The 27,279-nt window shown below is 43.9% G+C and overlaps 1 protein-coding gene across 1 annotated transcript in view; it reads left to right on the top strand.

Moving 5' to 3' along the window:
- GTF2B (general transcription factor IIB) overlaps positions 1-27,279 on the top strand; it is a 55,533-nt gene that overhangs the window by 16,030 nt on the left and 12,224 nt on the right. Inside the window, exon 2 of the mRNA XM_068242618.1 lies at positions 21,086-21,186. Within this exon, the coding sequence (XP_068098719.1) occupies positions 21,086-21,186 (101 nt within the window). The remainder of the gene's footprint in view (positions 1-21,085; positions 21,187-27,279) is intronic.

Genomic DNA, 27,279 nt, shown 5'->3' on the forward strand with positions numbered 1-27,279 from the left:
CATTTTTAACCTGAATCTGTTCTTTTGTCAGAACACTGCGCCATCTGTCGCCTTTGCCTCCAGTGCAAACACGCTGAATCCAGCGCTGGAGACTTGGGCGCAGCCGGCGCCACCATAGGCCGTAATAGGAACTGCGGCTATAGCAGGCACTAGGAGTAACTTCAGCGCCGTCAGACTGAGCTGAAGTTGCTTTTAAAACAATAATTCGGCTTATTTCATACCCCCACTATCCATGGCGGCCTGGAGGGGGAATAGTAATTAACACGGCCCGGACTTGTGCGGCAGCAGGATCAGCCATATACCGGCTGTGTCCTGTGCCCAAGTCTCCAGCGTCGTTATCTCTCGTACGCCTCCATTGTCCCCCTGCACCTGTTGTGCTGTTCTCACCTTCCAGATGGAGTGCAGCGCTGTCTATCCACACCGCCTCCAGCTCCCTCTAGTGCTGGTCCTCTGCATGTCACATGACTTGCAACAACGGGGTGGACTGAGGACGATGCACTGCATTGGTTAGGTGGGAAATGTGCTGCTTTTGCTATGGGGAGCTCTGCAGGACGCATGCTGGGACAAAGGAGCGGTTTAAAGCCGACCCTTCAAACTCAACCCCCCCCCCCCCCCCCCCCCCCATGCAGAAATTACTTAAACTTTGCAGAATTGAGCATTATAAACTGTTAGCCGAAATACATGTACACAGGTGCAATTACCATTTGCCCACGGTGATCAGGACTCTATCTTGAGTGACAGTTCGGGTCAATGGTAGCAGTGTGTCCTGTTGCTGTGGAGGGGGATGAGGGACAATGGCAAGGCACATAATGAATCGTGAGGAGTAAGGGCCCTTTTCCACCAGCGCGTTTGCGCTGGCTGAATCGCAAAACCGCAAACCGCTAGCGATTTTACAATCGCTACGGTTTGCTTTTTAACATAGGAATCGCGGTAGGTCATTTCCACTACCGCGATTCGATTTTGTCGGGAACGCGAACGCACGGCGGAGCGATAATTGCCGCGATTTTGCTATGCAGTGCATAGCATAGCAAAATCGCGGCCGCAAACGTCGGGGGAATCGCCGGTTTTGCGATTCAGCAATCGCTAGCGTTCAGCGTGAACGCTAGCGATTGCAGGTGGAAAAGGGCCCTAAGTGTGAGAACAATGGGCTCGGGCATGAGCCAGCAGTTTGGATCTCTCAACGATGCATAGGGGCTGCCATACACACAACAGGCCGACTAGCCAACTGCTGAGAACCATCTAGCATGTGTACATAGTTTTAGTTTATAGCAGCAAGCAAAGAAGGCAGGAAAGCTGGCACTGCTGCAAGTGTTCAATTTATTGTAGCAAAGATAAAGTGCGAACGTGCAACAACTTGCAAAAAATTATGGCATGAGGAAACGCATACCCTGGTGAGAAGAGGCGTGGATGACGGTGGGTGCTGGGCACAGGATGCCTGACAGCCGTTTTGCGCTAAACAGCGCTTCTACGGAGGCTGCAACTATGTTGGGCAATGGCTACTGATTAAATACTGTTCAGAGCCAGCGTTTAGCATCGCTTCCGGTGGCAGCGCCGACCCTACTTCCGCGTCACGTGTGCGTACGTACTGACGCATTGCGTCAACGTACGCCACATGCGTACGCTAATCCGCGTGGCGCCTACAAAGTACGCATGTCAATTGGATACATGCGTAGTGCATAATATGCATGCGACGTAAGCGTCAATATGGTCGCATAGGGTTTAGTGAAGACACTTCCCCCCCCCCCCCCCCCCAGCGACCAAACTTGAATAGGGCCCGACTAGGCCAGACCCACACCTTGGGCATAAGGGAAAGGATGAAAGTGGGGGGGGAAAGGAGGAAAAGGGGAAGACTAGGTGGGGGAAGGAAGATACTGAAGATCAGGAAGTCCTGAATGGAAAAGGTGGAATAGAACCCTTGGTGTTAGTGTGGCCGAATCGTGCTCCATCAAGGTGACAAGTCCTAAATACAAAGCACAAAGTGCTGTGATAAGCTTAATATTGGTGCTAATTATAGGAAATGGGAAGGGAAGAAAAGTAAGGGGGCAAAATAGTAAGGAAGTAAAATAGCCCATATCCCGTGGTGAAATATCACCAACTGGGATAGACCAAACATGGAAGATAAAAGGGAGAAGGTAGGCGAGTGGCTGGTATGTTTCCACCATCCTCAAACTATAACAGTACAAAAAGATGATTAATTGCATACACAGCATGAAACATCAGGACCGACATGACAGATCCTAACTTGCCAATTTTAGGGGAATCAAGGGGACGGGAAACAGGAATGGGAAAACAATGGACACACAAAGGGAAAGGAGACTTAATGGTCAAGGAAGCATGATAAATCTGTATGGTCATTAAGACCTAAAGGTCCCATTGCTCCTGACTGTAGGATTAGCATTGCTTCTTCCCTTTTTTTAAATGCTTCTCCCTGTCCCCGCCTCTAGATGGGGGTGGGACATGAATGATTCCTGCAACTTTCAATTTATTGGGGTCATTGCCATGACTTTCTCACATATGTTGGATTATTCTTGGAGAACTCTTTCCGGATTTCAAAGAATTGTAATGTTCCCTGAATCGTTCATTGATTGATCTCGTCGTCTCTCCTATATAGAACCTCCCACAGGGGCACCATATTGTGTAGACCACAAATCGTGTTTGGCATGTAAAAAACGACCGCAAATTTCGTCGAAGTGGGCCAATATGAAATTGGCAACCCACTCTTATCTGGCTACATGATTTTCAATGCCCACATCTATGGTTGCCCCAAGGGCCACCTTCTCGTGGCCAATCACTCCCACTCGTCGTTTTAAACTCGCTTCTGCTCACTAACGAGCCTATTGTGGGTGACTTCCTGAAAGAGAATAATGGTCCTTCCGTCACCAGGGGTTTCAAGATGGGGTCCCTGGTCAGAATGTCCCAATTCCTTCTAATTACTCTCTTGATGTGGTCTGCCATGTTAGTGTAGCCAAAGGAAAAGGGAATCTTCCGTTGCATAGTAGTTTGTTGTTTTCCTTCTGAGGAGGTCTGACCTCTTAATACAATTGCTTTTGTTGAAGGCCTCTTGAATATCCTGTTCCCTATATCCTCTGGCCAAAAGCCTCACTCCCAACTCCTCGGATTGTTTGCGGAAATCCGCATCGTTAACGTTATTACGGCGTAACCTGAGAAACTGGGAGTAGGGCAAAGTGCGAGTGACATGGGTGGGGTGAAAGCTCGACTTGTGCAGTAAAGCATTGCTGGCTGTGGGTTTGCTGTACCCCTTTGAAATCAAGCTATTCTCATGAACTCTCAACTCAAGGTCAAGGAAAGCGATCCTCTCTGTATGGATATCAGCCGTGAAGGCCATATTAACATCGTTACAATTAATGTAAGATAAAAAATTAAAAAAGGAGTCACGAGTCCCGGACCAAAATACCAAGATGTCGTCCACATACCTGGACCACATCCTGAGACTCGCCCTGTGTGGATTGTCCTCTGAATGTATAAAAAGTTCCTCCCACCATGCTAGGAATATATTGGCATATGTACAAGAGACAGCTGTCCCCATAGTGGTACCCACCACCTGCCAATACCATCTCCTATCAAAAAGAAAAGCATTGTGGGTTAACACGAACAGAAGGAAATCACAAATAAAGTCTTTACATACCGTAGTTTTGTCCAAAAAATGTCTGACAGCTATAATGCCCAAGGTATGGGGTATACGGCTGTAAAGACTTCCAACATCAATGGTAGCCAAAAAATCACCAGCATGCCATCTTAGACCTTCAAGGCCCCTAAGCACGTCCATGGTGTCCCAGAGGTGAGAAGGTATCTCCTCCAAGAGCGGCCTCAGGACGTGGTCCAGATACCTGGACAACCTCTCCGTGGTCGACCCCCATGCCAGAGACAATGGGGCGACCCGGGGGATTGGTCCGGGACTTGTGAACCTTGGGTATGTGATACCAAATGGGCTTGGTGGGGTGGGAGGGGATAAGGCCACTTGCCAATGAGGGGGACAAAGCACCTACTTCTACTCCTTTCCTTAGGAGAGATGTTAATTGGTCTACAAAATGGCTAGTAGGATCTTTTGATAATGGCCTATATGTGATTGTATCCTGCAACTGCCTCAGGGCCTCCTCTTGATATTGTTTCGTGGACATGACTACGATTAGTCCGCCTTTATCGGCTCTTTTAATTTGTAAATCTGGTCTGGATCGTAACCACTTCAGGGCATGTTTCTCTTTTGTTACGTTGTCTGCCACTTTTGGGTATATTTCTGCCTTCAGGTTTGAGCACACAGGGATGTCGACAGTATCCGGACAGGACTGTGATGTGCAATTCAACTCAGATGACACGCCTTCAAGCGAGGACGAGCAGGTATGCACAATAGTGGAGGACGGCAGAAATGACGTCAAGAATTTTTTCAAAACGTCTGCCAACACTACTAAGTCCAATAAAACGGTGGGTGCTAGGGTTATTGTATCTAACTTGGAAAGATTAAGTGAGAAGGAGGTGAAGCTGTTCTGGACTGTGACTACTCTCCAACAGTACAAAGATGATCAGATGACAGCACGTGGCTTCCGCAGATATGTAGAGCCCTCATAATATCAAGACGACGACAAATTTGTAAGGAAATGGCAAGATGCATACCTGTTACATGCAACAAACTTACAAGACATCGTTCTGGAACGTACAAAGGAAGAGCATACTAAAACTCTGAGATTGAGACAGCTAAAAGGCAGTATGAGAATCTAGTGGAGAGATCGCAGTAGATGAAAACATTGAGGAAAATTGATAAAAAGTGCTCTGGAGTACAAGACAACATAAAGGAACGTAAATTAAGAAAATTTCAAAGAGATAAGGAGGATTACACCCTCAAAAGATTCTTCTCCTGGCAAAAGGGAGTTAGACGGGGAGTTCCCAAAAAGGGCAAGGGGCACTGGACAACGGACACTGAGTCCAGTGACGAGGAAGCTAGACCAACTGATCCTTCCAATCCAGACACAAACCGAATCGCCCTTTAGGCGGCGCACAAGGAGGGGGAGGAGTAAAACCAAAACAGATAAGGAAAGCGCTTATCCTGGGATGACAGAAAGCCCCCGAGGATAACGAAACGGAAGAGGCATTAAACCTAACAGGAGGAACCCCGGAACCATTGGAGATCCTTAATCTCTCTGGAGAGGACCTCCCTGAAGGCACGGTATCTTTACTTCAAAAAGGATTGAACTATGCTCTGAGTACCAATTTTGATTTCCAGAAATTCAAGGTAGACATGTATAAAAACATCAGACGCCTGAATATACAGTTACATTTTGCCAAACAAGACCAAATGGACACTAAGCCGACAAATATGGGTTGGGGCAACTCACAAGTAGGTCCCTTGGGTTTTAGCCCTCAGTTTGTTTGGGATGAACAGGACCTCAGAAACCTTGAGCTGCTGTCCGAACTGGAGAACAGCACGATGAGTGGAGTTAATCGAAATGAGGCCCCACCTCCCAAGTTCATACCCTGTAGGTCTGTGGCACCATTCCCGGTGCAACCAGGATCTAGCCTGGACATTTTTCAAAAAGTAGTTGAACGTGAAATGAAGGCAGAAATATACCCAAAAGTGGCAGACAACGTAACAACAAAAGAGAAACATGCCTTGAAGTTGTTACGATCCAGACCAGATTTACAAATTAAAAGAGCCGATAAAGGCGGACTAATCGTAGTCATGTCCACGAAACAATATCAAGAGGAGGCCCTGAGGCAGTTGCAGGATACAATCACATATAGGCCATTATCAAAAGATCCTACTAGCCATTTTGTAGACCAATTAACATCTCTCCTAAGGAAAGGAGTAGAAGTAGGTGCTTTGTCCCCCTCATTGGCAAGTGGCCTTATCCCCTCCCACCCCACCAAGCCCATTTGGTATCACATACCCAAGGTTCACAAGTCCCGGACCAATCCCCCGGGTCGCCCCATTGTCTCTGGCATGGGGTCGACCACGGAGAGGTTGTCCAGGTATCTGGACCACGTCCTGAGGCCGCTCTTGGAGGAGATACCTTCTCACCTCTGGGACACCATGGATGTGCTTAGGGGCCTTGAAGGTCTAAGATGGCATGCTGGCGTTTTTTTTTTTTATTTTATTTTTTTTGGGGCTACCATTGATGATGAAAGTTTTTACAGCCGTATACCCTATACCTTGGGCATTATAGCTGTCAGACATTTTTTGGACAAAACTGACAAAACTAAGGTATGTAAAGACTTTATTTGTAAGTGCCTTCTGTTCGTGTTAACCCACAATGTTTTTCTTTTTGATAGGAGATGGTATTGGCAGATGGCGGGTACCGCTATGGGGACAGCTGTCTCTTGTACATATGCCAATATATTCCTAGCATGGTGGGAGGAACTTTTTATACATTCAGAGGACAATCCACACAGGGCGAGTCTCAGGATGTGGTCCAGGTATGTGGACAACATCTTGGTATTTTGGTCCGGGACTCGTGACTCCTTTTTTTTTAATTTTTTATCTTGCGTTAATTGTAACGATGTTAATATGGCCTTCACGGCTGATATCCATACAGAGAGGATCGCTTGACCTTGACCTTGAGTTGAGAGTTCATGAGAATAGCTTGATTTCAAAGAAGTACCGCAAACCCACAGCCAGCAATGCTTTACTGCACAAGTCAAGCTTTCACCCCACCCATGTCACTCGCACTTTGCCCTACTCCCAGTTCCTCAGGTTACGCCGTAATAACGTTAACGATGCGGATTTCCGCAAACCGAGGAGTTGGGAGTGAGGCTTTTGGCCAGAGGATATAGGGAACAGGATATTCAAGAGGCCTTCAACAAAAGCAATTGTATTAAGAGGTCAGACCTCCTCAGAAGGAAAACAACAAACTCTACTGTGCAACGGAAGATTCCCTTTTCCTTTGGCTACACTAACATGGCGGACCATGTCAAGAGAGTAATTAGAAGGAATTGGGACATTCTGACCGTGGACCCTATCTTGAAACCCCTGGTGGCGGAAGGACCATTATTCTCTTTCAGGAAGTCACCCACAATAGGCTCGTTAGTGAGCAGAAGCGAGTTTAAAATGACGAGTGGGAGTGATTGGCTACGAGAAGGTGGCCCTTGGGGCAACCATAGATGTGGGCATTGCAAATCATGTAGCCAGATAAGAGTGGGTTGCCAATTTCATATTGGCCCACTTCGACGAAATGTGCGGTCGTTTTTTTACATGCCAAACACGATTTGTGGTCTACACAATATGGTGCCCCTGTGGGAGGTTCTATATAGGAGAGATGACGAGATCAATCAATGAACGATTCAGGGAACATTACAATTCTTTGAAATCCGGAAAGAGTTCTCCAAGAATAATCCAACATATGCGAGAAAGTCATGGCAATGACCCCAATAAATTGAAAGTTGCAGGAATCATTCATGTCCCACCCCCGTCTAGAGGCGGGGACAGGGAGAAGCATTTGAAAAGGGAAGAAGCAATGCTAATCCTACAGTCAGGAGCGATGGGACCTTTAGGTCTTAATGACCATACAGATTTATCATGCTTCCTTGACCCTTAAAGAGACTCCGTAACAAAAATTGCATCCTGTTTTTTATCATCATACAAGTTCCAAAAGCTATTCTAATGTGTTCTGGCTTACTACAGCACTTTCTACTATCACAGTCTCTGTAATAAATCAATGCATCTTTCCCCTGTCAAACTTGTCGGCCTGTGTCTGGAAGGCTGCCAAGTTCTTCAGTGTTTAAGTTCTGCTATGAACTCCCCCTTCCAGGCCCCTCTATGCACACTGCCTGTGTATTATTTAGATTAGGGCAGCTTCTCTCTTCTCTCATCTTTTACAAGCTGGATAAATCGTCCTCTGAGCTGGCTGGGCTTTCACATACTGAGGAAATTCAGACAAGGGCAAAGCTGTTTGCAGGAAGAAAAGAGCAGCCTGAAACTTCAGTGCATGAGAGATGCAGGGGGAAAGAAACACACAAATGATCTCTTGAGATTCAAAAGGAAGGCTGTATACAGCCTGCTTGTGTATGGATGTATTTTCTATGTGTGGACATACTGTACATCAACCTACTTCCTGTTTTGGTGGTCATTTTGTTTGTTTATAAACAAACTTTTAAAAACTGTTTTTAACCACTTTTAATGCGGCGAGGAGCGGCGAAATTGTGACAGAGGGTAATAGGACATGTCCCCTAACGCACTGGTATGTTTACTTTTGTGCGATTTTAACAATACAGATTCTCCTTTCCCTTTGTGTGTCCATTGTTTTCCCATTCCTGTTTCCCGTCCCCTTGATTCCCCTAAAATTGGCAAGTTAGGATCTGTCATGTCGGTCCTGATGTTTCATGCTGTGTATGCAATTAATCATCTTTTTGTACTGTTATAGTTTGAGGATGGTGGAAACATACCAGCCACTCGCCTACCTTCTCCCTTTTATCTTCCATGTTTGGTCTATCCCAGTTGGTGATATTTCACCACGGGATATGGGCCATTTTACTTCCTTACTATTTTGCCCCCTTACTTTTCTTCCCTTCCCATTTCCTATAATTAGCACCAATATTAAGCTTATCACAGCACTTTGTGCTTTGTATTTAGGACTTGTCACCTTGATGGAGCACGATTCGGCCACACTAACACCAAGGGTTCTATTCCACCTTTTCCATTCAGGGCTTCCTGATCTTCAGTATCTTCCTTCCCCCACCTAGTCTTCCCCTTTTCCTCCTTTCCCCCACTTTCATCCTTTCCCTTATGCCCAAGGTTTGGGTCTGGCCTAGTCGGGCCCTATTCAAGTTTGGTCGGTGGGGGGAGTGTCTTCACTAAACCCTATGCGACCATATTGACGCTTGCGTCACATGCATATTATGCACTGCGCATGTATCCAATTGACATGCGTACTTTGTAGGCGCCACGCGGATTAGCGTACGCATGTGGCGTACGTTGACGCAATGCGTCAGTACGTACGCACATGTGACGCGGAAGTAGGGTCGGCGCTGCCACCGGAAGCGATGCTAAACGCTGGCTCTGAACAGTATTTAATCAGTAGCCATTGCCCAACATGGTTGCAGCCTCCGTAGAAGCGCTGTTTAGCGCAAAACGGCTGTCAGGCATCCTGTGCCCAGCACCCACCGTCATCCACGCCTCTTCTCACCAGGGTATGTGTTTCCTCATGCCATAATTTTTTGCAAGTTGTTGCACGTTTGCACTTTATCTTTGCTACAATAAATTGAACACTTGCAGCAGTGCCAGCTTTCCTGCCTTCTTTGCTTACTTGCCATTTGATGTTGTTGCTTGAGCACGCTGAAGAGGTTCAGAAGAAGAGTATGTGTAGTCCTCCTGTGCAAACCGCTTGTTTCCGTAGCTGATGCATGCATGCTATATCGCTGTAGTGCCAACCATTTGCCTTTCTTTGAATTAGTTTATAGCAGGGCTGTGGAGTCGGAGTCGGGGGAATTTTGGGTGCCTGGAGTCGGTCGGGAAAAAATGCAGACTCCGACTCCTAATGAATTTAAACTGTAATTAAAATAGAAAATATGATAATGTTCTATTTCTCGGATAATAGTCATCATAAAAAATTTATACATACAGCAATAGCTGTGCTTAGCCCACACAAATGAAATAAACCAATCAAAATTAGTTACTTTTGCTGCTTCAATAAAGCAGACCCCGTATTTTTTAAAGTCAGATATACACATCTGATTGTGACTGTATATATGTGTTCACAGGAATCTCTTATATATACTAAATAACATCTATGCTGTAAGAATAAAGCCTGATTTGTAGCAGTGTCACTAAGAGAGATGGTCAATGAGATGGAAATAATTCTGCGCTGGTTCTGATTTATGCAAATATACGCACTCTTTGCTCATGAAATCAAATCATTTGGTATGATGGATGAAAAGAAAAGTGTTTTTATACCTGGGGCTTTTTCCAGCCCCCTTCAGGCTCCCTTGCTGTCCACCTCCAACACCTGGATCAGCCGCACGCTGCTTCCACAGCCAGGAGCGGTCTGGTCTGCACCTGCGCAATAGTGCTGCGCAGGTGTAGTATGCTCCCATCGGTGGAGTGTGTGCATGCGCACTACGCCAGACTGGCTCAAGTACCTGGACTCATAGCAGAAGATCCAGGTGGCGGAGGACAGCGAGGGACTAATTGGCCTGAAGGGGGCTGGAGGAAGCCCCAGGTATGTATAAAACTTTAATTTCAACTCTCAGGTTTACTTTGTTACACAGTAGTACTATACTCTACATATGCACTCGCCACAGAGCTGCAGGGAATCCAATGAGAATGTTGTGCACATTGAACACAGAGGGTGTTGTCCATCACCCATAAACCTGGTTAAGATTGTGCATGAAGAATGTGTAATAGAGGAAGAATCGCCTCATTCCTCTGCAGAGTACCTGCATATCACTCTTACATGTACCCACAGTCACATTGCCTAGGGCCTGATAGATGTTCTTTGTTCCGGTCTGTACCTTTTTACAAGTACGCTTACCAAGGACTAGTTTTAGTCTATGACTAAAGGGAATAAATATGGCAGTCTCCATATCCTTCTCACTTCAGTTGTCTTTTAAAATTCCTAAGCGTTGGCAGTAAAGAGACAAATTTCATGTTACAAACTTTCAATCAACAAGATTGTAATATGCAAATTAGGAGTCTGAGTCGAAGTCTGAGTCGGTGGAATCCTAAACTGGAGTCTGAGTCTGTGGATTTTTGTACTGACTCCACAGCCCTGGTTTATAGTCAATCTTCCACTGAAATATCACTGGGGAGTACTTTGTGTGAAATGGCAGGAAGCCCAACCTGGGGAGAACTAACAAATGGGTTGCATCCTGCCCAAGATTCAAATGTGGGACTGTCGCTGCACGGCAAGAGTGCTATCCACTATACTGGCCAGCAAGAGCTGGTCATTGATATTTCCAATCAGCCCCTCAGCCAAGTTCCCTCTAGATGCCAAACTTTTTGAGGACAATATCCATGCTAGTGTTTAGGAGCAACTGAGAAATGTTGTTCTTGATGAACCACACTTTTCCTGATTCAGTCCCGTCAGTTTGAGCTGTACCAGAAAAGTGTGAGTATCTCCACTCTTGAGGACTGGAGTTTGACATCCCTACAGGTCTATATGGGGCTTAATACAATACTTCCTGCGTACTAAAAATGTGCTGCTTGTTTTGATATTCGCAGCTAGTACTCCGGTAATTGTAGATGAGTAATGTATCTGTCATGTCATTTCTGAAAAATCCACCAAATGCGTCTGATGTATAGCATGTTTGTGATGCAAGCAATACAAGTGGTAAATAAAAATGACATCGCTATTACCAGTCAGTATGTGCGCACGCATTCATAGACCATAATGAAATCTGAAGCAACCATTGATTTCATTGAATGGTCTTCATCATAGTTTTGCTTGTTTCTGTTCATGAGCCTCTATTCTTGTTCACGCATGTTATTCATCTGTTTGTAACAAGCAGTATTTTTTTATTTGTTTTCCCGGCTTATACATTAAGTTCCGTGGCAAAGGATGAGGAAGGAGAAATGTCAGAGCGTGTTTTGTTAATAGAATAGCGGGAGTTTTTATTGTCTTGGCACATGCTTTGAGTTTGTGATTCAGATGATTAAAAGTTCTACTCTTATGCCCATATGTGTGAATTTTAATTTCTAAACTTTGATTTGCTGGTAGTCAATTGCAGTAGCTGGATCAACTCAGTGGAAAGCTCGCAAAGGGCGTTGCAGTCCCATGCTGCAGAGGACCATAACTGTGTATATGCACCTTTTAGGCTTACAATGCACTACTTGCAGGTGCATTGTTTTGGTCCCCCCCCCCCCTTCCTATAAATGATCTACGTTGTGCACAGTCCGGCACTCTGGTGTGTGTGTGTGTGTGTGTGTGTTGGCAAGTTCTGGAAGGATTGAGTAATGGTTTGATCCATGATCTTGACTTGTTTCCATTTCTGTATGAGCCTTCAATTTTATTTCTTGCGGTAGAGAAGGTCTCCTTGGATTTAGGTGCATTAAAAAATCTGACTCTGACATGTTTGGCCACTGAGTCTGTGAGGCTTACGAGAAAAATCGTTTCAGCTCAAGCTTACTTGTTCACTGCTTCATGATCACTCCTTACCCATCCGTTCTCATCATTCATCATGTGTTTACTTCCAGGGCTGTGGAGTCGGGCAATTTTGGGTGCCTGGAGCCGGAGTCGGGAAAAAATGCACCGACTCCTAATGAATTTGTAACTGTAATTAAAATAGAAAATATGATAAAATGTTCTATGACTCAGATAATAGTCATTAAAAATAATTTATACACAGTAATAGCTTTGCTCAGTCCACAAAAATGAAATAAACCAATCAAAATGAGTTACTTGTGCTGCTTCAATAAAGCAGTCCCCGTATTTTTAAGGTCAGATATACATATCTGATTGTGACTGTATATATGATGTGTACACACGAATCTCTTATATATACTAAACATCTATGCTGTAAGAATAAAGCCTGATGTGTAGCTGTGTCACTAATCGAGATGGTCAACGAGATGGAAATAATTCTGCATTGATGCTGATTTATGCAAATGTATGCACTCCCTTTTCTGATGAAATCAAATAATTTGATATGTTGTTAAAATTTGGTTTGGTGACTACAAATTAAAGGGTAACTTAGACGGATGAAAAGTAAAGGTGTGGTTTTTTTTTTTTTTTTTTTTTATATACATACCTGGGGCTTCCTCCAGCCCCCTTCAGGCTAATCAGTCCCTCGCTGTCCTCCACCACCCGGATCTTCTGCTATGAGTCCTGGCAATTCAGCCAGTCAGCGCTGTCCGGCCGCATGCTGCTCCCACAGCCAGGAACATTCTGCACCTGCGCAATAGTGCTGCACAGGTGTAGTATGCTCCTGGCGGCGGAGTGTGTGCATGTGCACTACGCCCGATTGGCTCAAGTACCTGGACTCCTAGCAGAAGATCCAGGTGGTGGAGGAGGACAACGAGGGACTGATTATCCTGAAGGGGGCTGGAGGAAGCCCCAGGTATGATTTCATCTGTCTCAGGTTTACTTTGTTACACAGTAGAACTATACTCTACATATGCACTCCCCACAGAGCTGCAGGGAATCCACTGAGAATGCTGTGCACATTGAACACAGAGGTGTTGTCTGTTTACAATCTCCTCATTCCCCTGCAGAGTACCTCATCATTCTTACATGTACCCACACTTACATTGCCTAGGGCCTGATAGATGGTCTTTGTTCCGGTTTGTACCTTTTACAAGTACTCTTACCAAGGACTAGTTTTAGTCTAAAGGGAATAAATATAGTAGTCTACATATCCTTCTCACTTCAGTTGTCTTGTAAAATTCCTAAGCACTGGCAGTTAAGAGACGAATTTCATGTTGCATACTTTTAATCAACAAAATTGTAATATGCAAATTAGAGGAGTCGGAGTCTCGGAGTCGGTGGAATCCTAAACTGAGTAGTCGGTGGATTTTTGGACTGACTCCACAGCCCTGTTTACTTCACACGTGTACAAGACCTGTCGCCTGGCAGGGATTGGGATATCCCTTGGGCAGCATACAGTTGCATCGCTAGCTAGGACTTGGGTTGTCTTCCTGCTCTCTCCCACCACACACTAGTGAACATGCCAGTGCGAACCAGTGAGTAGAAAAACCTCCCCTAGGGGGCACTATCCCTTGGAGCGGTGGACTCATGGATGCTAAAGAGGCTTCCCCTGTCGGCCCTCGCAGTCTGTCTACACCACTGGGACCCCCGGACACAAATAAAAACTATCACAAGAAGACAGTTAGTGGCTTTCCCCATAGGACCCCGACGTAAATGGCAGAGCCTGATCAATACCCCTCTACCATGCAGGCGGCTCGCACTGCGGCTGCTTGAAATGCTGACAAGGGCTTGTCGGCGGACTTTCGGGGATCCTACTGTTAGAACAGGGCTGCAGAGTATGTCAAGGGCCTCATTAGGATCCAGAGGCTTCCCCCTCCCGAGGTAAGTACCTCCTAGGGGCACTTATTTCACTACAGGTACTCTCTAAAGATGTGTTTTTCATAGAGTGGCAGAAATGTATTCATTCATGATCCACTAGGAGAGGAGTGGTAACAAATCCGGTTGGTGACTGGGTAATATTTGATTGGGGGAAAGCTATAGAATGTTTTAGGTTTTGGCCTGTTCTCTAAAGCTGAAGAGGAGGCAGAGAAGCACTGGACAGGCAGAGAACCAAGACAATTTAGCTGCATATATTCTGCAGACATCAAGTACACATAGGTATGTGGTTGCAGCATATGACAAGAATAGTATTTCAAGAAACTTTTACTGTCACAGGTACAAGACAATGGAGCACATTTATCACTAGTTTTTCCTCCATTTTGCATGCAGTTGTGTTGACAAGTGCATACAAAATGGAGGAAAAACGTGAAAACTTTCACACCAGCTTTGCTGCTGTCTCTTTTAGTTGTGATACATCTGCTTCAGTGAACTAAAAGTGGACCTGAACTCTCGCACAGGACAGAAGGAAAACCTAGAGAAATGCACCCTGTATGTATTTAGAGAGTTTAGCATGTTTAATTCCCACTCATTTGTGGCTAATCACAAGTTGTAAGTTGATCTCTTCCCTGCGTTACATGACTGGCATGGCAGATATGCCCATTTGAAAACACAGGATGTTAACCCTACGTCTGCTTCCATGAATCAGGAAGGATAAACCGTGCAGATTGATTTTAGGAATGGTATCCGCTGTAACGAAGAAATGTTGTTTTAAAGGTGGTTATGCTGTTGCGTATCTTTTAGAGCAGAGAGGAAGTCCGGAGTTCAAGTCCGCTTTAAAGGGAATCTGAAGAGATGGGTATATGGAAGCTGCCAGATTTCCTTTTTAAGCAATATCCGTTGCCTGGCTAATCCTGCATATCTTCTGCCGATGTGGGTCGGATGACATGCTGGCTTCCGTGCATAGAGGATGCTGGAACGCCGCTAGGAGCTGCAGGGAGGCTACAAGATGTCGCTAGAGGCTTTTTAAGTATTTAGGAAGGGAGGTTCATGCTTTCAGCTGGTTGCTTAAAGGGAACTTAAACTGAGAAGGATATGGATTTTTCCTTTTAAAATACCAGTTGGCTGACTCTCCTTCTGGTCCTGTGTCTCTAATACTTTTAGCCACAGCCCCTCAACAAGCATGCAGATCAGGTGCTCTGACTGAAGTCAGACTGGATTAGCTGTATGCTTGTTTCAGGTGTGTGATTCAGCTACTACTCCAGCCAACGGTATCAGTAAGACTGCCAGGCAACTGGTATTGTTTAAAAGGAAACCTCCATATCCCTCTCAGTTTAGGTTCCCTTTAAACTGTACCAGAGACCTTTTAAAGTAAAGCTTTGATACTTACCTGGGGCTTCCTCCCACCCCATAAACATGTGCAAGTCCTATGCCGTTCAGCCACGATCAGCCCAGGTAACTGGTCCAGTCTGGGTCTTCTGCACATGCGCGGACCTCCCGCACATGCGCAGTAGATATGGAGTGATGCAACTGTGCCAGTTGCCGGGTCTAATTGGCAGACCGCGGGAGGACTGCAAGGGACTTGCACGTGTTTATAGGGCAGGAGGAAGCCCCGAGTAAGTATCAAATCTTTATTTTGAGGTCTCTAGCAAACTCATGTGTTCAGCATCAGGTGATCCCTGCTGGTGCCGACTCTGCTGCCGGCGTATAGCGTGTGGGGAGCTTGTGTGATTCCCCTAGAAATCTGCATTGTAAACCTTAATGTTTTTAGCATGCAGTGTGCCACCAACATACTTCTCGAATGGTGACGGATTCCTTGCAAATATCTGATTTTCTTATCTTTTGCATCTGACCTGGATATTTTGAGGTGTTGACACGGAAATTATGCATGGTATCTTGCACCAAGTTTGTGTACAGTTTATAAAGTGGAGGCATTCTTATGACGCATACATTTTTACCATTCTACTTATGGGTGTGTCCCCCCTCCCCCTCCATCAATCTTGAGATGTTTTACAGTACAAACATGTTGAGATATTGGGGGTTACTGCTTTTACATTTGCATGCTACAAAACAGTCTCATGCTGACCCTTGTTTCGCCCATTCACACTGGGGATCGCAAAACGCCAGCAAATGGCTAACATTTTGCTCTGGGGTTTTTCATGATAAACACATTTTACTGTACTTTTTCACGATTTTTGAGTGATCACGATTTGTTTCTTTAACCTTGTGATACGGTAGTTGTAAAATTGTAAATTCGCAAAAAAAAGCACCGCATGCAGTATGCCATATACCTATTATTACTCTAGCACTTTTAATACACTGATCCATCTGTGATGTGTTAGCATTTTGAAAAAGGCACTCATGGACTTGCATAGGAATCGAGATAAAAAGGCAAAATACGGAGGGGGAAACAATTAGTATTTTTTTTTTTTTTAAGAAAATTGTGGCAGCCTCCATATACCTAGAACAATAAATTTAAAAAAGTCCACCCACCTAATATATAAGCATCAGAGAAAAGTGGGAGCATAGGTGGGTGCTAGGCCAGTAAACAGAACCAATGTGGTCCTAACGAGCACTTCTAGAAGAATGACCAGCACACCAACTGAAGTTTGCAATCCAAAAAAAGTACCGTATATTATAACATAGGAAACATCAAACAATGGAGCACAAAGCATGGGGCTGTACAATCCTAAAGCATTGAGCTATACAATCTTACATCTTGAACAGTATAGATGCACACAGTGGTCAAATACAATAGTATACAGATAGGGCATTGTGGTGTGAAATAAAGTGAATGCAATATGGCAGCAAGTGAACAGTCCAAAACCAGGCCGTGAGAGCCAGCAGGAGCAGGGAGCTTGCAATAGCAACAAAGTTCACATGCAACAGGGCATGGCTGTGGAGTCGGTACAAAAATATTCCGACTCAGTTTGTGTTTATGAAACCTCTGACTCCAGGTACCCAAAATGACTTGGACTCCTTAGGCCCGGTTCACATTGGCGTCCTTTTTGCGGACCGCAGCCAGACCGCATACAGAGGGAATGGACAAGAAAGGGTCCATTGTTAATCAATGGATCCGTACGCACTCGTCCGTTCCTCCGGAATTTTCCGACCTGCACCGGTTTTCCGGAGCGTCCCTCCGTCCACCGCCACCTGAACGGATCTGGACATCAACCCAGCACAACAGGAACCAACGAGAAACTGAAGCGCGATTATTGAGATGAAATTGTTATGAGATTATTTTCAACCAATCCGATCAGAATTTCTGATCGCTCAATCGGTTTTTTGCTAGACATTGGACAGTTAGTGGCCACCTTTATCCATTTTCGATTAGAATTGGATAATGTAGTTTGATTATTCCGTTAGATGTAATAAAACTTTTTCCAACATGTCTGGATTTTTATTGAGAAAACTGGATAATCGTTCGTGTTTTTTTTTGTTTTATAGAAAAAAAATTATTTCCAACTTTTATGAATCGTTTTTCCCGAATAAACCGGAAAATCTTACCAGGGTCACCCTGTTGCATGTGAACTTTGTTGCTATTGCAAGCTCCCTGCTCCTGCTGGCTCTCATGGCCTGGTTTAGGACTGTTCACTTGCTGCCATATTGCATTCACTTTATTTCACACCAGAATGACCTATCTGTATACTATTGTATTTGACCACTGTGTGCATCTATACTGTTCAAGATGTATGATTGTATAGCTCAATGCTTTATGATTGCACAGCCCCGTGCTTTGTGCTCCATTTTTGTTTCCTATATTATCATAATATACTTTTTTGGGTTGCAAACTACAATTGGTGTGCTGGTCATTCTTCTAGAAGTGCCCTTCATATACCTCTCACTTCAGTTGTCCTTTACATTCAGATAATCAGCAGAACTCCAAGCAATTTGCATTGTTTAAAAGGAAATTAATGTTGGACTCCATCTCCCCCCACTCCTTCCATTTCAGGTGGGTTTAAAAAAAAATCCAGTGAAACATTTTAAGTTCTGGAAGGATTGCGTAAGGGCCCTTTTTACCAATAGGGTTTTTTTTTTTTTGTTGAAGAGTAACTGTGACCATGGATTGCATTTCATCCCAATCAGTAGCTGATATCCCCTTTCCCATGAGAAATCTTTACCTTTTCTTGAATCGATCATCAGGGATGGCTGATATTGTGGCGAAACCTCTCCCACAGTGTGATGTCAGCACCTAGGTACTAACCTCACACTGTGGGAGCCTTGTTGCATTGTGGGAAATAACAGCGGTTTCCAGCTGCCTAGTATTTCCCTCTTGCATAGTTGCATAGTTAATTGGGTTGAAAAGACATACGTCCATCGAGTTCAACCAGAGAACAAAGCGCACCACCAGCCTGCTCCCTCATATATCCCTGTTGTTCCAGAGGAAAGCGAAAAACCCTTACAAGGCATGGTCCAATTAGCCCCAAAAGGGAAAAAATTTGTTCCCGACTCCAGATGCCAATCAGATAAAATCCCTGGATCAAGATCCTTAGGCATTACCTAGTAATTGTAGCCATGGTTGTCTTTCAACGCAAGGAAAGCATCTAAGCCCCCTTTAAATGCAGATACAGAATTTGCCATAACTACTTCCTGTGGCAATGCATTCCACATCTTAATCACGCTTACAGTAAAGAACCCTTTCCATATGTCCTACTGTATATTTATAAAAGACAACCTTTTAGCCTATCGCAGCGTTAGGGATGTGGTTATAGATAATGGCAGTTGGTGCTTTCCCCCCCATCATGTCTGCCAGTAGTAGGGATGATTACGTGCAGGCTGAATGCTTTTTTTCAAACAAAATTAACAAAGTACATGTTGAATATCAATCATTTCTGATCCTTATTCTATTTATAAACTTCCCACTTTGCAGTATATTGACTCCCCCCCCCCCCCCCCCCCTTTTCGCTGCAAAGAGGAGCATGCAGTGTTAAAACATTTTTTGACAGCTGTATGCTGTTTTCATGTACAAACCCCCCCCCCCCCATGTTTTCACATTTGCGATCAATGTCAAAGGAACTTCGCCTTGTAGAGAAACTGAAATAAAACATTTGAACGTGTGATTTGCTTCTGAAAAAGTTAATGTGAATCATGTGCTTCTAGTGGAAACGTACCATAATGGATTGTAGCTCAGTCTTGGTTTGTTTCCTCAGCATGGTGGCATAGTGGTCAGCGCTCTTGCCTTGCAGTGCTGGGTCCCTGGTTCGATTCCCAGCCAGGGCAATATCTGCAAGGAGTTTATGGTCTCCCTGTGTCTGTGTGGGTTTCCTCCTAGGCACGCTGGTTTCCTCCAACATCCCAAAAAACATACAGATAAGTTAATTGGCTTCCCCCTAAAATTGGCCCTAGACTATGATACATGCACTACACGATACATAGACATATGACTGATAGGGACTAGATTGTGAACCCCTCTGAGGTACAGTTAGTGACATGACTGTGTACTCTGTACAGCGCTGAGTAATATGTCGGTGCTATATAAATACTTAAATACATTTCTGTATGAGCCTTCCAATAATTTCCTGTGGCATGAAGACCTTCTCCCTTAGGGCTCGTTTCCGTATGTGCGGTTATGGAAACGCGATCGCAGGGACATCAGGGAGTACATAGACTGCACTGTCTGATGTTTCCATACATGTGCTGCGTTTCATCACTGAATTGCACGGCATGGTTGCCTGCATTTTGGGGTGATTGTGCCCGCGATCCCATTCATTATAATGAATCTGATCGCAAGCGCTGCCCCAGGGGAGTCAAGTGCAACGAAGCGCCGCGCTAACCCAAGGCTCCTGCGCTGCGCTTATGGAAACGAGCCCTTAGTTGGAGATGCATTAAAAATCTTAGTGTCATGTTCAGATCAAGCATCCTTGTGCACTGCCACTTGATCACTCCTTATGCTGGGTACACACGGTAACATTTTCCGTGCAATTTTTGCGACCTGATCGTTTTTTCTACATGATTCTGCACTCTATTCTCATCTTCATTCATTTTTCTCATCTTTTTCCATTCACTGCTATGAGAAATCGAGCACAGAAAAACGATCGGGAGCAATATCGGACATGCCGGATTTTATCTATCAGATCCATCTATCGCACGGAAAATCGTACAGTGTGTATTGGGCATTACCCATCCGTTCTCACACTTCCCCAGCGGCAGAAAAAAGTTGCCCTGCAGCTCGCAATTAGATTTATGCATATCCATATGTGACTTGTAAAGGATTAACCATAAATTTATGATTGATCATGAATTGTACCAAAAAATGTGTTTTCTGCACTTGATTCCTGGCAATTGTCAGTCCTGCATAGGAATAATTGTCATTGGTGTTTGAGCAGCTCCTTGCCAGACAATCATTTTTATTCTGTAATGGCACATTTACCGCGCACAGTATTTTGCTAATCTGTAACTACAGTTTTGAGCAGGCTGCACAATGTATCCTTCTCTTGCTCATTGAGTAGCTTCAGGAATTTATATAACCTGTTATGGGTATTCAGACAGGTAGTCATGTCATTGTAACCTCCAGGCTTTAATTGTTGATGACTATGCGGAATGGCAATGCCATTCCATTTATAGCGGTAGTAAATTACAAGCTGACTAGATGAAGGGTGTAGTCAGAGATTTGAGAATGGTAGGGCGTGGTTTGTTTTTGTGGCTTTATTTTTCTTTCAGAGTCCAAGGGATACAATGGTGGATTTTTGTGAAAAGTTTGTTTCCAACTTCTCATGCTTTGTTGCACTCTCTCCATTGTTACATGTACAGGTTTTCTCATTTCTTTTAGTGCCAATATTTTTAGTTCAGCTTTTCTCATTTTGAGTGAAACCTTGTATTCTGTTAAGTGTTTATCAGATTTTAGTAGTAAGGCCATGAGATAGATCTCTCTGATGGAATTTGATCAGAGAGATCTGTTGCCTTCCAATACACCTTAGACCGATCCCAGATAGATTTCAGCAGCAGGAATTCTATCTGCAATCAGCCTACTGGGTTCTGATCTCCTGGGGAGAGTTATAACTGAATTACTGATCAGTAAGTTTGGGGTGAGTTCAATATATTTTAGGATACCTTTTCTTATCTTTTAAAGGCCACTTCAATTGTTGTCAATTATTTGATTTGGATTTTTTCTTTATTTTTTTTAGTGTGGATCCAAGAGTGACCTGTCCGAGCCACCCTGATGCCATGCTGGTGGAAGACTACAGAGCAGGAGACATGATCTGCTCTGAGTGTGGATTAGTCGTAGGTAAGATTGTGTATGTTTGGGAAAGGTTTGGTGATCTGGATTTGAAGTTTTATTGAAGGTGAAGGTTAAATAAATGTGAGGTGCAGACAGCCCCCGCTTCTGTTTACATAAGTTTATTGAAAAATATAACATGAGCATCCACCTGGGTGGGGTAACATGGCCAAACATGACATTCACCAGGACTGCTACATCTGATCTGAAGTTGGCAGTACAGATGACCTACGTATTAAGGCCTGTACACACACCTAAGGTGGCCGATAATGACCTCCTGAGCCAACCCCCAACCGACAGGTGCAAATTGTTCTGCACCTGCATAGTGCAGCCGCAATCTGTCACAGGTGCGATCTTCCAGAGGGTCCAGTGGTGGATTGGTGGCCGGGAGAATCCAGAGGTTTTCCTCTACCCAGGCAAGTATCTTAACTTTTTGCTTGTTTCAAAATTACAAATTTAAAGTGCAGTAGAAAAATCATTCTTGCAATCGCTCTATAAAGACCCCCTACATTGACTATATATGTGGCTTAAATATAGGTTCACAGTTTCATTCCGAGAATCCGAAGAGTTCCTGAATGTTAATCACTTCCAGATTACTTTGCTGCTTTGACATTGGTTGTATGAGAAAGCATTACAATTTGCTATAGGTCTTACTTAAAAAGTTTCTGCTGCAGCTTTATGTATTGATGAAGAGGAACTGAAACCTATATTGGTGTTGGACTTTGGAACTTTACATTGTGAACACTTCCTGAAAGTTGGTGTAGACTTGACGTGTGCAGAAGTGTCACAGAGGTGATGTATCGTGGTGGCTCAGTACTCCACTGCATTTCCTCATGCTGCTGTGCTCAAGCTTGGCTGAAACTGATTTCTAGCATATGGGTTTAGAGTGTGTAGGACTATACAGAGACAGGTTTGTAATCTGGGCCTGGTCTTTATGACAGTTGTATCACCCCTGAACTCTGAGCACTGGCCTGCATTCTCTAGTGCAACCCTGATAAAACTGTCAGGTGGGGGAGTGGCAGGATATAAATGAGACCATCAATTGGTGTTATTTATCTAAAAGTATAAAACCAGAATGGTTCATGTTCCACACAGCAGGCTGAGTAGGAGAATGAGGTACGACCAGTGCAGCAAGAGCATTTCCTCGTGTGGAAAGTTCAGAGCTGAAGGAATTGTGCAGTTTATTGGTCTAATCTGTATGTAGACTGCAAATGCAAGCTTTGTCAATGTTAGTTTCTTTATCAGGCATGAGACTCCATTACATCCGTGAACAAAACATACAAAAAAAAGTTAACAATCTGCTACAGTTTTGAATATGCTGATCAGAAGTGTTGGCTAGTAATGATAGAGATGGGCTTGGCTAAATGTTTCTCTGAATTGCTTTATATTTTTTTTAGAGAGCACATGTATAAGGGGTTAAAGGACCACTATGGCAAAATTGTGAAATGTAAAAAGTGTACACGAGCATATAAATGTGCTCACTAATTGTATAATTTTTGTTTTTTCGTCCAAACCTGCCAAATCTATGTAGCAGAAGGGTAAATGGAGGGAATGTACTTTACTTTGAATGGATATTTTAGGTAGGTCATCATGGATATTACATAAAGGTGGTAAGATTGGACAAAAAAAAGATGGTATCATTAGTGGGCACCTTAAAGTAACCTTGAACCCTTGCACAGGGCAGAAGGAAAATTAAAGAGAAATGCATAAAAAAAGAAAATGAAAGTAAAAAAAAAAAAAACAGAAAAAGTATGTATTTATGGAGTTTAGCCTGTCTAATTACCCCTCATCTGTGACAAAACACAACTGTAATTTGATATCCCACCTGGCTGCCTCAGCAGAGCAGCTAATTTGTAACCTGTGGATGTTAACTCTGTCTGCTTCCGTGAAAGCAGGAAGTACACACTGCAAATTTATTGCAGGATTTGTATCGGCAACATTAGCGATTTGCTGAAATCTCAAACCTGGTGCATGCATTTTCTTGCGATTTTGAAGAAATTGCGTTTCGATGTTAAAGAATACCAAACCGCAATTGCGTAAAGATCCACATAGTTCAGTATTTTTCACTTTTGTGAGAATCATTCATGTTTTTACTCAATTCTTTACAGGCAACATAGTTTTGGTGTTTTTTTTTGTTTTTTTTTTTTTTTGTTTTAGTTCACAATTAGTTTTGATACATATTCTATCCAATTGTGATGTGGTCATGGTTAATATTTGTGTGGTTGTAGCAGTGTGGACTAAGAATGTATTTTACTTGGACTTGCATATGCTAAGCATAATTTAAACTGAGCTCTGGTTAATAATGCAGTACTCATTGCTAATTCTGTTTCCGTTCTGCTATAGCAACGTCACGGGTCACAATATAAAAATCAGTCTGCAGCAGTCCATTATCCATACACTGCAGATGTTTCCAGCACTAGAACAGTGTAATGATGGAGTGTCCATTTAACTGTATTGGCAATAGGGAAAGGTTCAGATGAGCTATTCAAGCAGAGATCAGCACATAATAAATATCTTGTTTCCAGTACTTTTGCTATATGCACATTGTAATGTGGCTTGACAGTCACATTTCTTAGAAGGTAAATAAATGCAAGGATATGGTTTTATTGATCAGTGTCTCATTTTAAAGGTGCCCATATATCTAGTGATGTGTGGGCAGATTGAACCAAAAGGCAAATCTCCCTCTGATCAGAGATCTGTGGGCTGCCCACACACTGCAGGACGATTCCTGATAGATTGCAACATGAAATCTATCAGGAATCAGCCTTGTGACGCCACCTTCACTAATGTCCCCTCAAATGTTAATGTGCCTGGGCATTGTAATTCCACCTGCTCCAGTAACGGTGACTCCTGGTCTTGTCTGCTACTTCCCCAGTCAAGTTTAACGGTTTGTATGATGCTCCTAGCTGTGCACGGGAGAAGACTGGAAGTCACCGCAGCTGGAGCAGATTGAGATTCTAATGTGTAGGCACCAATGGGCACATTTACATTTAGGGGGGCAGAGACCAGGAGGAGTCACATGCGATATAGCACGCAATCGCTGCCGTGCACCCAAGTTGCCACATCGGACAGATATCTGTCCAGCATACTTATGATACATTTGACTGATTTGGGCCCAAATTGTGTTGAATAGTTGCTCGGCATGCTTGTTGCGCCACTTTTTCTCCTGATTTATTGAATCTGATGGTTGATCAGGCTACAACATTGCTAGATAAATTGCTAGCTTAAGGGGTTTTAACCATTCCTGAGTAGAAATACGCAAACCTTTTAATGCCTGGTACCACACCATGCAATTCCATAAGACCGGTTGAATTGATTGATTTTTGACATGTCCTATCGTTTTTCCGATCACTTCTATATGAAATCAATCAGAAAACCAGTTAATTTTTTCTGAACGCATATGTATAGAATAGGATGTGCAGAGGCGCCAAAAGGATAAAAGTATACTAAAAAGTGTAAAATATTCGGGTGGTGGACCGGTCACTCCAAAAAGGACATGAAGTCGTCGCTTGAAAAAGACAATTTAATCACATACTCCACGAACTAATCGCAACGCGTTTCACGGGCACAATCCCGCTTCATCAGGCATTAAACATATGGAGTATCACACGACTAAAGGTCCAATATACGCTTGGCACCTCTATTGACAGAGGTGCCAAGTGTATATTGGACCTTTAGTCGTGTGATACTCCATATGTTCAATGCCTGAAGCGGGATTGTGCCAGTGAAACGCGTTGCGATTGGTTCGTGGAGTATGTAAATTTTTTTCAAGCGACTATTTCATGTCCTTTTTGGAGTGACCGGTCCACCACCACCACCCGAATATTTATTTTAAACTTTTTAGTATACTTTTATCCTTTTGGCGCCTCTGCACATACTATTGTCAGAATTTTCCACCCTGGTGGAAGGGTGGTACACCCCCTTTTCCTTCCTCAGAGAGCGACATCTTATTCCTAAGGGGGACAGGTCTAATCTCCCCACCTGCCTATACAGTGGTTGCATGTGCGGTAACCCATGCTTGTGAGTATAATACTTATCATTGCTCCTCCTGGTTCCAATACATACTACACTGTACTGGGCTCTTGGTTTCTCTGTTTTAGCATTTGTATAGAAGTGATTGGAAAAATCTGACCTGTTGGAAATCTATTTGACTTATCTGATAGGGAATTGCATAAGGCTGGATACTCGGTGACTAAAGTCTCTAAAGTCTTGCAGCGTTTCAGGTATTTAGGAAGTGTGAAATTCAGTGAGAGCCTGAATAACGTTCTTGGTACTTGAAAGAAGTAACAGAATTGTTTGCACATTTTTTGTGCGGTTTCAAGGACTGTGGGCTGTAGAGAAGTATTTTGAATAAGTAGTTTGTGTTTCTTCACTCCAGATCTGTGAAAGCCACTTGGGGTAATCCTATGTCAAGCTGTGCGCATTTATAACTAGTACTTTTCATGTTTGGTATAAAAGTGTTCTCCTCAGGCATGGCCTTTCTAGTCCTGTGCATGTACTCCTAGGCACAGCTGATTTTAAGTATCATAGTTTGCTATAAAGTAATATTAGATACTTGTTAATGGCAGTACCCTTATTCACATGTCAAGTCAAATGCATAGCTCAGGCGTCCTGAAAGTATTGGGTATGTTGGCTTTTTGATTAGTGCAGCTAAGGACCCCATGACCTACAGTCTGCTCTCTGCAGGTAATTGCATGAAGAGGGGAGTTGAAGAGAGCCCGAGGTGGGCTCATATATAATAAAAAAAAAAAAACTACTAAACTTGGGCTACCTGATCTGGGGTGCTGGGCGAATCAGGTAGCCACCATCCCTGCTGCTTTCCGCCACTCCGTTGGCCTGCTAGGGCCCACTTTCAATTTTGTGACCTCTGGGTCACGATGCTTGAAGAGGAAAGATCTCTCTCCCAGGGTGCAGGGAAGTGGGGGAGAAGCAGGGGGTGGGCCCAGGGAGAGAGCTGCCCAATGGCAGCTCTGGAAATCCTGCAGGAATGCTACTAGTGGACGTTTGAGCAGGGAATCCCTCTCCTCCCATTACCCTCTGAGATGGCAACATATATTGTTGCTAATTTGGGGAGGGGGGGGCTATAGTACGGCGGTGGGTGGAACAGTCAAGTCATGAGGCAGAGAACATGCTTCGTATCCCATCTGAGTTGGAGAAAATGCACATAATCTGACTTGTAATAATTTAAACTGTAATTTAAAAGAGAAAATATTCTAATTGTCAGATAAGTCATATTAGTCTACAAAAACAAAATAAACCAAACCATAGTTGTGTTGCTGCAATAAAGCAGTCACTGTATTTTAAAGTCAGATAAACCTATCTAAATCACTCTGGCCTACCCCCCCTCACTAGTGCTCTAAACCCGCAGCTGAACTCTGGTCCCCTACCTTTCATGTCCCTACATCTCCCTCTAGATCAGGGATGTCAAACCGGTCCTACGAGGGCCGAGGTCCTCACACATTTTTGAAACAGCTCAGTTTAACTGGTGGGTCTGAATCAGGAAAGGTGTGGTCCATCAGGTAGAACACATTCCCCTCTTTCTCAGTCCATCCTAAACACTGGCATGGATCCGGCCCTCCAGGCCTGGAGTTCGACACCTGTGCTCTAGATTATAAGCCTTCGGGCAGGGTCCTCCTCCTTATGTCTCCTACCTGTTCATTCACCTCCATTACTGTACACCCATCCTATGGATCTGTGAACTCGACTTGCCCTAATCTCTATGCTCCCATCCAGTGACTAAGCATTACCTTGTACTCATTCTGCATGTTTTCCTGTATTGTGTTATTGCTGTATCAGACCTAAATATTGTCTGTAACCTTAACTAATGTCCAGCGCTGCGTAATATGAATGAGTAGAATGTTGTGCACATTGAATGCAGAGGAGTTGTCTGTCACCTGTAAACATGATTCAGATTGTGCATGAAGAATGTCTCCTTATTCTCCTGTAGAGTACTTGCACGTCACTCTTACATGTACCCACAGTTACATTGCCTAGGGCTCTAGCAATGTACTTAATTCCTGTCTGCACCCTCTACATGTGTATTCTTACCAAGAACTAGTTTTGATTTCTATTTAACAGCTACTGTACAGCAATATCCTAAGT

Source organism: Hyperolius riggenbachi, chromosome 6 (genome assembly GCF_040937935.1).
Source record: "Hyperolius riggenbachi isolate aHypRig1 chromosome 6, aHypRig1.pri, whole genome shotgun sequence".
In the NCBI taxonomy this organism is placed as follows: Eukaryota; Metazoa; Chordata; class Amphibia; order Anura; family Hyperoliidae; genus Hyperolius; species Hyperolius riggenbachi.